The following is a 17,726-nucleotide window of genomic DNA, read 5'->3' on the forward strand; positions in this document are numbered from 1 at the left end:
TCAACACAATGCTCCATAATGGAATAGCTTTGGAGGCGGATCTGGCCGAAGCCCCGGGCTGTGGCCTAAACTGGTGGGGATCCTGGAAAAGCACTTCACCTCTCCGGGCCCTGTCTACACAATGGGATTCATAGTATCCTCAAAGGAGATAATGAGAAAGTACTTTCCAGACTTTAAGGAGAGGTTCCCTTCAGTTCTTGCTACAACTCAGGACAGTCTAAGGTACTTTCCAGGAGCCTGGGCCAGATGCATGCCTCAAGTTCACCCCACTTGGAGTTGCAAGGCTGTCATTAGCAACCAGACATAGCCTGCCACTCTGGTCTGGACCTGCCATGGGGCGAGCATTATGGCTGTTTGGAAAGGGAAGGTACAGTGGAGAAATGAGTACCAGTTCTTGGTGGATTTCAGCTGCCTGAAGAATAAGTCCCTTCTCCCCTCCCCTCCCCTCCCTTACCCTCCACTCCCCTCCTTTCCTCTCCCCTCCCGTTCCCTCCCCTCCTTTCCCGTTCCTTCTCCTCTCCTCTCCTCTCCTTCTCTCCTCTCCTCCAAAGGAAATTTGTTTCAGGAGCAAAAGTAGCGGACTCTACAACATTGGCCCTCCCTAGTTTTGGGAGACCAGCATCCAAAAACCAGGCTGGCCCCTGGCAGTGAGAGATCAGGCCCTTGAATGGTCCTACTATGTGATCCAGTGGGGAACTTGGGGTTGGGGGGTGGGTGGGTGGGTGGGTATGGGATCTTTGGACCTGGCTACAGGGCAGAGCCTTGCCTGATGCCTAGATGTTGGCTTTTCTTGAGCCTGGATTCAGGTGAACAGCCCTGGAATCTCTGGTGATTCTGCTATGGCTTTCTGAAGCCAGAGTGAGGAAAGGTGGGTCTGCAGGGCATTGGTGGCTGTCCTTTTGGATAGCACCTTGGCTCATGGCCACTTAGGTCACAGCAACCTTGAGAAGAAAAAAAACCCACTTCTTGCCCTTTTGGGGTCAGGCAGAAAATTTCTGCCTTGCTGATGCCTAGGGGGTAGGCTGGGGTTTGGGAATTTTTGTAGGCTGTCCTGGAAGCTGCCTAAGTATTTGAATTTGAAGGGATTCCCAGAGGTCACCCAGCCCAACCCTTTGCCCCAGACACAACTCGACTAGATGAATATTTGTGTTGCTTAATAAACGGCAAAGACTCTTTGCGCCCAGGTCATGGGAAGAGTGTCCCAGACTCACATAAGCACAGGTCCCAGGGGAGGCACCTGTCTTAGACAGAGGTAGGCTCTGTGGAGAAAGAAGACAGGAGTTCTGGTCCGGCTGGGAAAGGGGGCAATTGGAAAGGAACCCAGAGATTTTTCTGAGTGTGGAACATGGTTGTAAACAAAGTGGAAGACGCGGGGCCCCAAGTCTGCCTTCAGGTTCTTGAGCAGGTGCCCAGCAGGGGGTGTGTGGCTATTCCCTGCCAACCTCCTGCCCCCAAAGCCCAGCAAGTTGCTGTGAGCTGGCTCACAGCCTGAGTGGGAAGAGTGGGAAGAGACCCCCTGCCCTGTTCCTCTGGACCCTGAGGTTTGGCAGGTTTCTCCCTGGGTCTCTGCCACCAGTGCCTGCCTTTCCCCTCCCCATCCATCTGCTTAGGCTTTACTGCTCCCCTCCCGCCCCACCCTTGCCACCAGCCCTACCCAAGAGAGGAACAGCAGCCCCTTTAGGGTCAGAGGCTTGCCCCCACAGTCTGGAGTCCACTTTTGCTTTCTCTTGCCTGCTGCCCTGGACTCCCCACCTTAGTGCAAGAAACAATCACTCTGACAAAAGCAACCTTGAGGTTGAAGAGTCGAGCCATAAGCCAGCTGACACGGAGCCAAGGAAGAAGGTCCTGCTTCCTACAAACCCTGGGGCTCCATCAACCCTCCTGTGAACTCAAGGTCATTCTGGAAAGTCAAGCGGGCCTCCTCATCATCCTGGAGTCACCGGGGAATAAATAGCCCTGGATTATCAATCTCTGTGGCTGCGATACCCATCACACCTCATTCCACAGCAGCACTGAGAGGTTCTGGGAGTCCCAGCTCCCAGCTCTGGGGCAGGGGCGGGAGCATGGGCAGAAAATGGGGGGAATCTAGGATGCAGGGGCCTCGCCCAGCCTGATGGCCCCAAAGAAGGTGGTGTGCTTGCTCATATTGATGGAGATGTCGGCATGTACCATCTTCACGGCAATCTTCTGCCTGGCTTTGAGGAGGCAGACTCCTGCGGTATAACAAGTGTTGTAGTTGGTCTTGCCTGTCTCAATGCTGCGGGTACACTGAAGGAAGGGCTTCTCGTCCACCACCACCTCGTAGCTGGCGAAGTCAGTGAAGTTGATGTAATAGACCTGGGTGAGAGGCAAGGAGAAGGGATTGGGGGAGAGACAAAGGAGAGGGTGGGGCCCTTCCCTGCCCAGGACCCACGGGACCTTCTCGGAGGAGCTGGCCCATACACCTCGTGAAGGGGGGCAGTGCCACCTGAGGGCATGTTCGCTGGTCAACAAGAAAGGTAAGATGATGGGATGATACACCCCACTCCCTCCGCACTCCATGGGGCTCGGGTGGCTACAAATCTCTTTGCAAAAACTCACCAGCTGTCAGCTCTGTCAAGGGTAGGATCCAGGCCTTTCTCACTCAGGTAGCTCCCCCAGCCCCTCCCCTGCCCTCCACCCTGCTCAGCCCCAGCAAGAGGCAACAGGGCTCTGCACACAGTAGGGGATCAATCAGTGCTATGGACAAATGGATACAAGTTGACTTCCCATGCCGTGCTCCAAGGACTATTTGCGGCTGACCTTGGAAGTTGCTGATTCCTGAGAGAGGGCACAGTAACACCTTGCCCTTTTTTTTGGCTCTTTAGGGCCTCGAGCTTGCAGCTCACCCTCCCCTGTGGCTGAATTTCTCTCCCGGATTTTTATGGTGCCCCTTGGCCCCCTGATGATCAAGGAAACATATCCGGAGAGATGGATTGCTATCCACCATAAATGAGCTAAGGAATTTGGAAGGACAAAACCTAGGCCCCTGACTTTACTTTGTGGCCATAGGGAAGTGCCAACCCATGTTCACTGGCCTGCTTTCAAGGGGGGATTTTCCCAGTTTTCATGGCATTCAAGGCCTGAGGCCTCTCCCGATCTATTCCGGGCCTGGAAAATAGCCCCACCCCAAGCTTTGATTCCCCACTCCCCCCACACACAAAGGAGCTTAGAAGAAATGGCCTATGCCTATAGGATTATACCCGTGTGCTCCCTGGGGATTGGCCACCCCCCTCAGGGGGGCTATCGGTCATCCTCAATCATTTTATGAAAGTTTGTTCCCTCCATAGGCTCTTCAGGAGGGAGTAGTGTATACAGGTGCAGTATTTCTATGCCAGGATGGGCTGATCGAATGCTTGTTAACCCATCTTCTCTGGCCACTCTCCCGAGAGACCCTTCTGTTGGCTCTGTAGTCCTTCTGTCCATCTGCCTACTCGCTGCCCATCCCACAGAAGCCCCAGCATCAGGGCTCAGCTAACCTCTAGTTCTGAGGCAAACAACAGGGGCGGGAGTGGCTGGGCACACCTGGGGAGCAGATCCAGTGCGGAGCAGGGAAGGGCAAGGACAGAACCCCAAGGGCTGGGAGAATGGTGGCAGGATGGAGGACGGAATAGACAGAGACACAGAAAGGTGGACAGGAGAGGGAGATAGAGGAAGGAAAGACCACCCCAAATAAATGGCTTTGAGGTGGAGAGAAAGCCTGCAGGAGCACTATTTAATGTGGAGCTAGCGGTGTCGGGCAGGGGAAGGGGGTATGCTCAGAGGATATATGCTGACCCAGAGATGAAGTTTGGCAGTAGAATGGGGCAACGAGGGCCTGGGGCCCAGCAGGAGGGGATCAGATGGTGGGGGTGTGGGAGGGGCCCGTTTGCAGTTTTTCAAGGATAACCGGCTGTGGGGGGGACCCCAACCAAAACGGGTCCTTCTCTCTTTCCCCTTTTCAACTGCCTCCCAGGGTAGCGCCCCACCCCAGTCTCCCTAGAGAGGGGGAAGTTAGCAGGTCTTGGCTGGCTCCACAGTGCCCCTATGTGGCCTGCACCGGATCTGCATTCTGGATATAAGAAGAGTTAGGCCTGAGACCGTACTCACTTCTACCTGACTATAGATGAAGTAGGTGCCGTCCACCAGTACCTCCAGCTCCCCGCTGCGGGGATGTAGCTTAAACACCTTGGGGTTCATGGTGATGCGAGACCAGTCATTGAGCACTCCACCTGAAAGATCTCAGTATGAGAGAAGGGCAGTCACTCAGTACATGTCCGAAGAATCCAGGCAACAGAAACAAGAGACAGGGAGCAGCACCCCTCCCCACCCCCACCCAGATCCCAGCGCAAGGTGGACAGCCCCAGAGGCCAAGCTGTTTGCTTTCAGAAGAGCGTGTGGAAGCAGACAAAGCATTCTGTTTGTCCAGCAGCTGCCAGGCCTGCCTCAGGCCTCTGGGGGGCTTTGTCTGCCTCCCTCCCTCCTTTCCTGACCCCTCCATCTAGAAGGGTCTTTAACCAACACCTTGCAGCTGGAATTAGGGGTGAAGGCAAGAAGAGAGTGGGCATGCTGCCCTATTTTCTTTGTTGTTCTGGGGCCTGTGCAGGCAACATTCAGACACTGAGTGGCAGGCTAGGTCTTATTATTCCATTCTATTTCTCTAGCCCTAGCTCCTGAATCCCTCCTCTGGCTCTCAGGTTCGTGGTTTTTTTCTTTCTCCTTTAAAGATTCCTTTTTACAGTTCCTTCGTGCCCGCTCCCTTCTGGAAGGCTTCCCTGCCCCATGCAGGAAACCACTCAGCCCAAGGAACTGTCTACCTGGAGAACCTTAGTGATCGTGGGTGAGTCAGACTTCATGGCAGCTGGAATGAGTGGCCACCCGTCCTAAGGCCCCATAGGAGAGGGGAAACTTTATGAGAGTGAGGGATAGACCAGCCAGCAGCACTAGAACCAGCAAGGGTATCTGGGAGCTGAGTTATCCCTGGTAAAGCATCTGCCAGCCCAATCCCATTGAGGGAAGAGGAGTTATCCTACCGCCTTTGCTGGACAATGAGAGCCAGTATGGGAAGGCGAAGGAAAAGCTTCCCTTTCAATCCTGCAGAAGGAGAAATGTTCCCTCCTTCCACCACTGGAGGAGAGGGTCTAAGCCCAGGGGACTGTTCCCTCTCAAAACCTTCCCTTCTTCACCCAAGGAATTATGTTGTGAATGTTCATCTTTCGCTAGTCTCAGGAGGCCTGCCTCTCAGAGGTGTGAGGAAACGGGCCTTCTGGAATAGGTGGTCATCTTTCCTTGAGGTGACAGTGGGTGGGACAGGAGTTAGGAAGAGATGCCCTGGTGCAGCCCCTCCAGGTGACTGCTCTGCTTGGTGTACTTCCACCCCTCCTCCCTCCCTTCTGCTTTCGCTGCAACTTAAGATCAGCATAAACTATGATTAGGGATTGGCCCGGAGGGTTGGAGCCGGTCTTGTTGCATGGTAGTGGGAGCAAAATCCATAGCTTCGGGCATAGACTGAGCATGGAGGCCACCTGTCCACCCAGACAAATCTATTTCCTGCCTGTCTCACTCCTCCCTGGACAGATGGTGATTATGGCCCATCCAGGGCCCCAGGGCCCAAGGCACTTGGTCCCAGCAGGACTCTTTGGTTTTTGCTACTGCTCTGTTCCTCCTTCTACTTTGGAGGCGATTAAATTTCAGGCATCCAGGTGGCAGTCCAGGATGTGGCTAAGCATGATCATTAGGGCAGCTCAGCACAGCCGGTTCAGGGCAGACTGGACTCTTAGGAGCTGTCCCCATGCAGCAGGTTTCCTAAACTTCATTCACTGTTTCTGCACTTAGAGCCCCTCCCTTACTCTCCAGGCTCCTTAAGCATCTGGCATCCTGGCTGGCTTGCTGCTTCCTAAGGGTCCTGGGGCGGTGGGGCGGGAGGTCAGGCATTTTAGGCTATGTGCACCCTGGGGACTGGACATTATTTTGAAGTGCTGTTCTTTAATGAATGTTCATGTCTCTTTGGGGGAGAAAATGAACCTAATCATTCAGTGGAGTGTAGGCACATCACTGAAGGAGCCCAGCACCATGGAAAGACTCAGATAGACATAGTTTTGAATCCAGCCCCTACACTTAACTGAACTCTTGGGCCAAGGAATTAACTTCTCCGAGCTTCAGTTTCTGTCTCTGCAAAAAGGAACTAATACCTGCAGCACAGGGTTGCTGTGAGGAGCACAGGAAATGAAAGACAAGGAGTGCCTGGGTGGCTCAGTCAGTTAAGTGGCTGCCTTTGGTTAGGGTCATGATTCCAGGGTCCTGGGATCAGGCTACCTGCTCAGCAGGGAGCCTGCTTCTCCCTCTTCCTCGGTCCCTCCTTCCTGTTTCCATGCTATCTCTCTCTCTCTCTCTCTCAAATAAATATAATTTTTTAAAAAAGAAAGACAAAAGAATGCATGCTGAAAACTCCAAAGGACCATCCAAATATAAGGCAGTATGATTTTTTAAAAATAAAATTTTAAAAAGATTTTATTTATTTACTTGACAGAGATCACAAGTAGGCAGAGAGGCAGGGAAGCAGGCTCCCCGCTGAGCAGAAAGCCCGATGCAGGCTCGATCCCAGGACCCTGGGATCATGACCTGAGCCAAAGGCAGGGCTTCAACCCACTGAGCCACCCAGGCGCCCAGCAGTATGATTTCTTAAGGTATTATCCATTCTCACTGGGACTCTGGTTCCCCATCTTTTAAATGCAGGGATTATATTAAGTCAGTTTTCTTAAGCCCCTTAAACCTGTTTCCCCTTCTTACAGATACTAGCATCTCACACTCCCAGGAGAGTCTGGCATGCTTCCTCCCTCCCCCAACCCCAGGAAATGCTCCCTCCACCTGTTTTCTGCGGAGACCCATCAGACAACAATTTACTTTTCTGTGGTTTTATCTTCTCTAGCATGTATTGTGAAGATGTTGATCAAACTGTACATGTCCCCTTGGTGACTCTGATACCACCTTCATCTGCCAAGAATTCCCCGCCTCCATGATGTCTCAAGTCCCTTTCCGCTTCCTCATCAGTGATTCTAAATGCAATTTGTGGGTAGCGACCAGTCTAGGTGCGAGCAATTACCCAGGACAGCCAGCAGAGGGCAGACGGAGTAGCGAATGCGCACCCCACCCCGCCAACGTCCCAGGTTACTTCTAGGGGCCCACGGAGGAGGTAGGCTGGTGATTCTTTGAAGGCTGCGAATAAGGAAGACAGGAGAAGCTCCTCTTAAGGAGAGAGACGACTTTGACTCTTACCATTCTTGACTTGAATTGCTGACCCTTGGCCCTGTAGATGCACCACGGCTGGCTGGGAGGATAAGGACAGAGAGAGTCGTCACTGAGAGAAATGGCTGCTGCTTAGCCACCTGCTTAGCCACCAGTCAACGTGTTCCCACTTCTGACTTCCAGTATCCTTTCATTTCCCAATTCGGATCCCTTTCTCCCGTCCTGGGAGGCCAGGGAGCACAGCTTTGCTGGTGGGTCACGTGATTTGCAGCTCCGCCCCTTCCTGGCTAAGTGACCTCAGCGGAATGTAATCCTCTCACCCCCACCCCAAATCTCATTTCCCTAACTGTGAAATGGGAATTTTAAGAATCTCTGTCTGGCCTCTCTTACAGGGAAGTCTGAAGATCAAATGAGGTGACAGATCTACAATTCCCTGCAAGCTATCAAGCACTGTGCCGCCATGTAGATTTATAATTGTGGCCAAACAGCTGTGGTGAGTGAAGGGGGCTGAGATGAGCCAAGGCAAGGCAGCACAACTTGCCAATACAGACAGATTAGGAAGCTCAAAGACAAGGGAGGAGCCCTTCAGGCCTTTAAGGCAGAAGCCCAGGCTCTGTTTGGCCTGGAGCTGGTTGGCTGATTTTCAAGCTCCTGATCCCCAGCGGTCTGAGTGCCCACAAGGTGTCTGGTGTGGGTGGGACGTTGGAGGCTTGGGTGGATAGGCCTGACTGGCAGCTCATTTCAGGGTATGACTGCGCTTGGATATGGTGACCTTCTGTCTTCTGTGTGGGGAGGTGGGGAGAAATGACCATGGAAAGGCTGAGTTAAAGGCAGGCCCTGGGGCAAAGCTTTTCTATTCCTTGGGATGGGAGGGGGCTGTGAGTGAACAACTTTGGGATGCCCCCCCCCCCACCCCGGGCATCTTCACAAACTTAACAGGGAGCCACTGGAACGTGGTTCTAGCCTTATGGCCTTCCCTCCTCCCCAGGAAGAAAGCAATTCCCAGCCAACCTGGTTTTCTCGAGGTCCAGCTTTATCAGCAGCACCTGCAAAATAGGACAGGACAATCAGAGGGCATGCTCCTTCCCTTTCTCTCTCCTCAGCTAGGCAGTGAGTGGCAGTGAACCTTGCTCTGGGCAGCCAGGCCCTGGGATGGGAGAGGATACCGCTCTCTTCTCTTCCTCCTCCCTGACCTGCCTCCTCAGTGGGCCCAGCGTCCAGCAGGGAAAGTGGACTCTGGCTAATGCTGGCTCCAAGGCAAGCCTCACTGAGCACTGGTAGAGACAGAGGACAGTGCATTCCTGCCAGCAAGTGACCCCGTGACCCCGAGACGGTGCCCTTTGCATCTTTAGTCTTTTGCTCCCTTTCTTTCAGGGTCCTCATAGAAAGCATTGCCGTTGTAAATATCTTGCTTCCTTAATCGCCTCTCTCCTCCCCTGGGACCTAAACTCTGTGAGAATGGGGCCAACTTATCAATATATCTTTTGCACACAGAAGGTGCTCAGTATCTGTAGAAAGACTGGGATACAAAAAACAAAAGAAACAAACCCCAAACCTCTAACTCCATCTGTTATGGTCATGGTAATGCTGATTAACCCCATTTGAACTCTGAGTCAAAGAATCTGAGTCCTGCTACAGAATTTTTGGACCCAGAGAGATCAGCTGTGTAAAAAGTCCATTTCCTTAATGGGCCAAGAAACAAGAGGGGAGCAGCAGGAGGAAATAACAACTGACCCAAGCCCTGGCAGTATGACTCCTGTCAATTCCAATTAGGTGGGTTTGGATTGGCATCTCTACCTTCAGGATGCCCTTCTGGACCCAAGAGGAATGACACAAAGAGATTTGATGCTATTTGAACAGGCACTTGGCTCCTCGGTCTTAGAGAGAGTGTTTGTTTCTTTCCCAGCCCCAGTGACCTGTAAGTTTCTAACTCCCTGGTCACCAGTGACTGTCTACCACTACGAGAAAGGCCCTTCAGAGTTCATGGGATGAGACTGTTCTAGGGCTGGTCATTTCTTCCAGTCCCCAACATTCCTCTCCATAGCCTGTTTCCAATCAGACATAAACATTTGGTGCTACATGCTGGAAATCAGAGCAGACCAAATCCATCCCCCACTGGAAATCTAGTGGGGCCTTGGGGCCTCTGGTTCTGGCTTATGGGAGTTTCCTGGCTCACTACAGGGAGGCCTAGAGTCAGGGAGGGCTTGTAATGGAAAGGTCAAGAGCAGGCAGAGTTAGAGAAGGTCAGGGCCTACTGGCTTGTTCAAGTCCTAGCTCTCCACTGAGATAGGAGACCTGTTCTTCTTGTTACCAAAGCCATCACCACCGTTGGAAAGTGCCCTCAGGATAGTCCACACCTGCTCTTTTCAAGTACTTGCAAGGAGCTTAGGGGAAGGTTGGAGAGGCAGAGGAACTCACCAGAAGGTCCCTGTAGGCCAGGGGGTCCCTGAGGACCAGGGGGACCTGGAGGGCCAGGTGGTCCCATCACAGTTGTTCCTGGAATTCCAGGAATTCCTGGAATCCCTGGGGGTCCCTGGGGTCCTGGGGGTCCTGGAGGTCCAGGAGGGCCATTGGGCCCAGGAGGTCCTGCCTTCTTTCCTAAAAGACAAGATTCAGTGTTACATTTGTAGTTATTGACTCAAAACAAATATACTGTCAGGACTTCTACAGACTTCCAAGGACACAAAGTCAGCCCTTTGGGAATTCCTGCTGCTAAAAAGGTGAACACTTTATTATACAACACACACACACACACACACACACACACACTCCCTATCCCCTTTCATGAATAATTATTTACAGAGCTGGTTTGAAGATACAGAAATAAATGACCCTGAAGGAGCTCAGTCTACTCGGGAAACAGACACAGTCATAGGGGAGTCCAAGTACCATATTAGTAGTAGGGACAAATGCTTAAGAGGTCAGAGAAGGTTTCATAAAGGAGGTTACCTTTCAGATGAGTCCAAAAGATTAGAATTACCAAGTGACCAGGTCACCTTTTTGAATGGAGAATTGGGCTACCATTGAAGAGTGGGCTTTCATGTCTGCCGCCCGGTTTGGAGGACTTGATGTGATGAGAAGAGGGAGCTAGGAGGACAGCCTGACCTTGGGAATAATATCAACACCAGGAAGGTTTCCTACAGAAGTTGGGATGTACAGGAACTAGGGGTTGGTATAGAGGTGGTGGCAGCTGCGAATGAGGATCGGGAAGGAATTTGGGAGATGAGAGGTAGGGGGTGTGGGGGGGGGGATAGAGAGATGGAAGGAAAGAAGGGGAAACAGTAGAAAAAGCCGAGGAGGCAGCTGGCAGTTTTTGCTTTTTCAGCTGACCTCTCTAAACCCTATTTTTAAAGATCTCTGGGAAAGGCAATTCTGTAAACTCCCCTGGTAACATGTTCCTGTGGTTATCACCCCCTCACTGTTAGGAAGTTCTTCTGTATATTTAGCTGAAATCCCTCCTGTGGCAATTTGAGCTTTTAATCTATTCTTTGTGTAGCTAGAGAAGAATAGTTACCATCAAACACATAATAACCCTCATATGCTTACAGACATTAAGTCACCTGTCAACCTCTATTTTTAATAGGCTAAATAATCTGGCTTTCCAGCATCTTTCCTCTGAGGCCCTATTCTCCAGCACATTATTAATTAAGCCCACCAGCTCCTTCCCTTTCCTGCCTCGCTATCTGTTCAGAAGGATCCCGGCCCTTCTATTCCATATTCCAGTCCTTCCAACATTCCCACCAGGATGTAGGTATTTGACTGAGTCATAACTGTGGTCTTGTACCAAAACTCACAGCTCCTGTTTACTTCCTCTGCTCTGTGCAGCCCAATTCATGCACAACTGGTGACCCCGAGGGGGGTGTCTTTTACCGTTCACTACTTTTTCACAACTCGTGGAAATCCCAGGAACAGAAGGCTTTGACCAGACTCCGTGACAGTATTTCCACCGGTGGTACTGTCTGAATTCTAAATGTAACCCTTTTAAGTCTCACTGAAACACCTCCTTAACAACTCTGACTCCTTGCTCCCCAGGCTCTTAGGAGAATCTTGTCCTAATTTATCAGGCCCCCCTTTAAAAATAATGCCTTGTGTTCCAGAAATTCAAGAGGCCAGTTGTCCATGTTTAATGACTTCTGCATTTGGTATGAAATAATGGGGTCACGGTGGGGCTCCTGCCCTGGGGAGACTTCCTGTAGCCTTAGAGCCCTAGAGGCAGGAGGGAGCTTTCTTGTTTTCCCTGCACGTAGCAGCCGCAAAAGACTGGATCTGCCCAGTTTCTAGATTAGCCAATTTCAAGATGCTGAACAGGAAAGCCATCTCCCTTCAGATTTGGGCAGCTTCCAAGTCAGGCTTATTCAGCACCCAAGTTTCAGTTCCAGCTAGTGCAGTGGAAGGAACACAAAATCTGTAGTCAGGAGATAAGGCTCGAAGCCCCAGCCCTGCCACAGATGCACTTTGGGCAAATTCCTTTCTCTCCCTGAGCCTTAGTTTCTCACTGGTGAAATGAGGAGTTTGGCCTTGATGATTACTCTAAGTTTCCTCCCAAGGTTGAGGTACCGTAAGGAAGACTGACTTACTCTTGGCAGTCAGGAAACTTCCCTAGCCTGACTGTAAGGTCTGCTTCTCCCTCCTTATTCTCTATTCTTCCTCTTCTTCCTCTGTGTCTACTGGCACAGACACAGGGAAAGGTGCATATTAGACTATGTCCCGGAATTTCCAGGCCTAACTGACTTTGAAGCTGGAGGGTGTTCTGTGGGTAGGACAAACTTCAGTGTCAAGACTGTGACTCTCCTGTGATTGCTAATGTAATTCTGGAATAATTACAGCCAGAAACTTCTCTAGTCTAAAAGAATAATGGTTGCAGTGAAAACAGAGGATTTTCACTTATGAAAATGTTAGAGGACATTTGGGAAAAAGTTCCTGTTCTACAGCTGGTCCTCTTTGCTCCTCTGTCACTAGGTTTAGGCAAGTGTACTTCTCATACTTGCATCCTTACAGAAAGTTGGCCCCGAGAGGAACAGGTACAAAATGACCCCTGGACAAGAGGTTGACTTTAGAGGATTGAATTCCTTCTCCAGATTTCCTGATGTTACCAGAACACTTCATGATACAAAAGCCCAGAGACTTCTCTACTTAGAAAATTCTCCAGTGCAGTCTTAGATGACAGAATGTTCACATTCTTTTCCAAGCTAAACGTCACTAACCTTTTAGTGAAGGCCAAACTGTTGAAAGAACAAATAAAAACAAGTGAATGAAAGTGAGGGTAGGGGGAGGGCGAGGAGGGGAGAGGGAATGAACATTAGCAAGTTAGTTGTAGGAGGGGAAAGTTCTATTAAAGATGGAAATTAAATGAACAACTCAATTTACCTCTTCAGGCATGTGCCTATTCACTGTGTCCAAGGAAATCTTTATTAAATGGTTTCTAAATCACTTTCAGTCAAAGGAAATGTTTAAGGCCTATGCGCATTCTCCTTTTAATAATGGCCCATATACAAGGTGGCAGTGCTGGGCAGTGATCCGAGTCCCTGCCAGAGGCATTGGATTCTCAGAATTGTAATTATAGGGCTTCTAGCCTAGGCAGTTGTCTTCTATTGTCACTAGCAAGTATGTTCTCTCAGTGCTCACTCATTGGATGACCTACAACTGGTTGCCATTCCCCACCACACACATGACCTACACTGGTACATTGCTAGCCTACTTGCTGTTGCCCCAAACAGGCCATGTTCTTTCACGCTTCTGAGGGATCTGAGTATGCTCTTCCCTTTGCTGGGATGTCCATTTCCCCCCATCCTTCAAAGCCCAGGTTAAATGCCGTTTCTTTCTTTTTTTTTCCCCCTGTGATATGGCTCCTCACTCCCCCAGGAAGAACTACTTGCTCTTTCTTTGTGCTCCCACAGCACACTGTTCATGCTTCAGTGAGAGCATTTTTGGTACCATACTGTAACTATTTGTGTGTACTTCCACTATTCCAGCTACACTGGGAGATTTTTGAGGGCAGGCACCATTTTTCTTTATCTTGGTATCTCTATTCCTGACTAATATAAGGTGCTTATTCATGGTCCAGTGAATGAGTGAAAAGAAAAATCTAGTAGCTGTAATTAGAGAGTGTTCCCAAGTCTACCTATTAAGAAGTGAAGTCACCCTTGGATTTGTTAAGGAGTAGAGGGTGTCCTTGTCAAAGCCAAGTGAACTTTCTAGGTTTATTACAATTTCCATTTTAAAGGGGATGTGACAAAAGTTAAAAAGTATATGCTTGATAGAGTAATCAGAACAGGATGGTACTGGCATGAAAACAGACATATAGATCAACAGAACATAGTAGAAAACCCAGAAATGAACCTGCAATTATATGGTCAATTATCTTTGACAAAGCAGGAAAAAATGTCCAGTTAGAAAAAGTCTCTTCAACAAATGGTGTTGGGAAAACTGGACAGTGACATGCCTAAGAATGAAACTGGATGACTTTCTTTCACCATACAGAAAAATAAATTCAAAATGGATTAAAGACTTAAATTTGAGACCTGAAACCATAAAAATCGTGGAAGAGAACATAGGCAGTAAGTTCTTTGACATTGACCATAGTGACATCTCTATAGATATGTCTCCTGAGGCAAGGGAAACAAGCAAAAAAATACACTTCATAATAAAAATCCTTCTGCTTTTACAAATCAAAGGAAACAATCACAAAACTAAAGGACAACCTACAGAATGGGAGAAGATATTTGCAAATGACAAATCTGATAAATGGTTAGTATCCAAAAATCTACAAAGAACTTTTCAAAGGCAATACCCTCAAAACAAATAGTCCAATTAAAAATGGGCAGAAGACATGAATAGACAGTTTTCCAAAGAAGACATACAGATGGCCAAAAGACTCATGAAAAGATGCTCAACATCACTTATCATCAGGAAATGTAAATCAAAACGTAATGAGATATCACCTCACTCCTGTCAGAATGGCTAACATCACAACACAAGAAATAACAGGTGTTGGCTGGCGAGGATGTGGAGAAAAGTGAACCCTCTTGCACTGTTGGTGGAATGCAAACTGGTGCAACCATTCTGGAAAACAGTGTGAGGTTTCCTCAAAAAGTGAAAAATAGAACTGTCCTACAATACAGCAATACTACTAGATATTTACCAAAGGATACAAAAATGCTAATTCAAAGGAATACATGCACCCTGATGTTTATAGCAGCAGTATCTACACTGGCCAAATTATGGAAATAGGCCATGTGCCACTGGCTGATGAATCAAGAAATAAGATTTGGCATATATATGCAATGGAATATTGCTCAGCCATAGAAATGCATCCATTGGAATGACATGGATGGAGGTAGAGAGTATTATGCTAAGTGAAATCAGTCAGTCAGATAAAGACAAATACCATATGATTTCACACGTGTGTGAAGTTTAAGAAAAAAAAACACAACCAGATAACCAAATGGGAAGAGAGAGAGAGAGAGAGAGACCAAGAAACAGACTCTTAACTATAATCAACAAACTGTTGGTTAGCAGAGGGGAGGTGGGGGGAGGCTGGGTGAAATAGGTGATGTGGATAAAGGAGGGCACTTGTCATGATGAGCACTGGGTGATGTGTGGAATTGTTGAATCACTACATTGTACACCTGAAACTAATATAACACTGGATGTTAACTAATTGAAATTAAAATAAAAACTTAAAAAAAGAAAAAAAGAAAAAGAAATGATCTATTGAGCCATGAAAAGACATAGAGGAACTTAAATGCATATTACTAAGTAAAAGAAGCCAATCTCAAAAGGCTACATACTGACTTGGGAAAAGGCAAAACTAAAAAGACAACAGAAAGGTCAGTGGTGGGATGCCTGGGTGGCTCAGTCTGTTAAGCATCTGTCTTCTGCTCAGGTCAAGATCCCTGGGTCCTGGGACTGAGTCCCACATCAGGCTCCTTGCTCAGTGAGGATCCTGCTTCTCCCTCTACCTGCCACTCCCCCTGATTGTGCTTACTCTCTCTCTCTCTGACAAAGAAAGAAAGAAAGAAAGAAAGAAAGAAAGTCTTGAAAGAAAAAAAAGAGAAAGATCAGTGGTTGCCAAGGGTTAGGGGGAGGCAATGATGAATAAGCAAAGCAGAGAGGATTTTTAGGGAAGTGAAACTATTCTGTAAATACTGTAATCTACAGGAATCTATGTCACTATACATTTTGTCAAAACCCCTAGAATGTACAGTACCAAGATGAAGCCTAATGTTAACTATGTACTTTGATATATCAATGGAGGCTACTCAATTATAACAAATGTACTTACTCTTGGTAGTACATAATCTGGTGGGGGAGGCTGTCCCTGTGTGGGGCAGGAAATATATGGGAATGCTCTGTACTTTTCCCTCAATTTTGTTGTGAACCTAAAACTGCTCTAAAAATAAGCTACTAGAAAAAACCGACATGCTGAAAAAATCAAATGTACTTTTGTAAATACATAATATCTTGGTTAATGGCCAGGCCCAATGGAGAAGGTTTTCTTCATTGACCCCAGCTCTCTGGCTGTTTTCCAACTTTGCTCGGATCAGGTGCTCAGGAGGCCAGGCCAGTCCTCAGCTTCTTTACAACAGGGGCACAGGTTTTCCATGTAGGCTATGGTACTGTGAGCCACCAGAGTACCCTCGTGCTCAGAGAAGGAGCAGGTTGCAGCTGAAGCCAGTCTCTTTGGTCTACTCTGGGACTGATAATCTACTCTATAAAGCTCCAGAAATCTTAACAGAATCATTTTACTTAAAGCATTTCACTTTTTATTTTAAAAAAATATATATATTTATTTATTTGACAGAAAGAGAGAGAGAGAGAAAAGGGGAGAGAGGGAGAGAGTAAGCACAAGCAGGGGGAATGGCAGACAGGGGAAAAGCAGGCTCCCTGCTGAGCAAGGAGCCCAATGTGGGGCTCGATCTTAGGACCCTGGGATCAAGACCTGAGCTGAAGGCAGATGCTTAATGACTGAGCCACCCAGGTGCCCTGATTTTTTATTTTTTAAAGGATTTTATTTACTTATTTGAGAGTGAGAGAGCAGGAGCATAGGGGAGGGGCAGAGGGAGAAGCAGACTCCCCACTGAGCAGGACCCCAGGATCATAACCTGAGCCAGAGGCAGACACTTAACCAACTGAGACACCCAGGTGCCCCTACTTAAAGTGTTTTAGTGAAAATCATTAATTTCACTTTATTTTCTTTCCAGGTCAGAACACGGAAATAGTTACTTAAAACTGGTTTTGTATTTGGTTTCTTTTTTTAGTCCTAAGGAGTGGACCATATAGCTTAATTCTGTCTTTTGGAACTTGTTCTGTTTTTTGGGTTCTCCTATTCAAGTATGCAAGTGCTTGTACAAGCTCTTGGGTCAATCTTGTTGCAAGTATGTTAGAAACATACTGACCCAACAGTGGCACAATGGATCTGCTCAACCAGAAGCTTCTTTGAAAGGACCGAAAGATCAAGGTATTCCTCCAGCTTTCCTTTTCCCCTCACAGAGAAAATGATATTGAAACCCCAAATTGAGAAATACTTTCTCTAAGGCATAGGGTAGGGATAGCTTTAAGGCCAAGAACAGGGTACTGACATCTCTCAGGGAGGTGGTATACCTAGTCCCCACAAGCTTTCTTAGGACTTAATTTATACGTGATTATTGATTCCATAAAGTAAGGTAAAGAAAGGACAAAGGAAAGGGGAAAGAGTAAGGAAGAATGAAGGAAAGAGATGTAAATTTAATTGTATAAAAGAGGGAGCAAGAAAGAATAATAAAAACAACTTTCATATACTGCTAGAGAAGCAATTTCATGAATCATCACTGAAAAACAATTTCTACTTCTTGTTTCATGGAAGCTACCATACTCAAGGAGGTCACAGGTGATTGACTAAAACAGTGGACAACCAACATTGAAAGAATATATAAAAATATTACTCCCTTGGTTTTTTTCCTTCTAATTTTAGAAAAGACACGAGAACAATTTTATAAAATCGGGAGCTTAACTTACCCTTTTTCTTGTTTTTAACTGGACCTGTTAAAAAAGAAAATGGAAAATTAAGCCCCTGGAAATTAACATAAAGTGTTTATTCTCCAAGACAGTCATAGGAGAAACTCCAAAGACACTGCAGATTTTGAGGGAGCCCCACACCAAGGGCCAGGTCATTGGCAAGGTATTTCCCAATTATCAGACCTCTCCAGTCTGTTTCTGTTTTTTAACTGTTGTAACAAGAACATTACAAGAAAGATTTTTCCACAGAAAACTCTTTCAGTCTCCATCTTTGCAGTGAGGGAATGGGTACTTCTTTGTAGAGATGAAATGCCCATAAACGCAAAACTCAACAACCTTAGGACGGCATTCCATTAATTCTGCGAGTCCTGAGATTGAAGAGTCACACATTCAGGTGAAGAACTGGTATGAAGTCTCCTGCATTGAAGCTAAATGGAAAAGAGGGTCATTTTCACAGAACAAACAGCAGCAGCAGCAGCAGCAGACTT

General features: G+C 47.8%; 1 protein-coding gene across 1 annotated transcript in view; it reads right to left on the bottom strand.

Annotated features, from left to right (window-relative positions):
- Positions 1 to 1,668: 1,668 nt before the first annotated feature.
- The window catches only part of EDA (ectodysplasin A), a 491,171-nt gene continuing 475,113 nt past the window's right edge, over positions 1,669 to 17,726 (bottom strand). The window contains exons 3-8 of the mRNA XM_044234674.1: positions 17,239 to 17,262; positions 9,661 to 9,840; positions 8,254 to 8,288; positions 7,273 to 7,324; positions 4,108 to 4,229; positions 1,669 to 2,337 (exon numbers count right to left, since the gene is read on the bottom strand). Coding sequence (XP_044090609.1) covers positions 2,086 to 2,337; positions 4,108 to 4,229; positions 7,273 to 7,324; positions 8,254 to 8,288; positions 9,661 to 9,840; positions 17,239 to 17,262 — 665 coding nt within the window. The 3' untranslated portion in view covers positions 1,669 to 2,085. The remainder of the gene's footprint in view (positions 2,338 to 4,107; positions 4,230 to 7,272; positions 7,325 to 8,253; positions 8,289 to 9,660; positions 9,841 to 17,238; positions 17,263 to 17,726) is intronic.

Source organism: Neovison vison, chromosome X, assembly GCF_020171115.1.
Source record: "Neovison vison isolate M4711 chromosome X, ASM_NN_V1, whole genome shotgun sequence".
Taxonomy (NCBI): Eukaryota; Metazoa; Chordata; class Mammalia; order Carnivora; family Mustelidae; genus Neogale; species Neogale vison.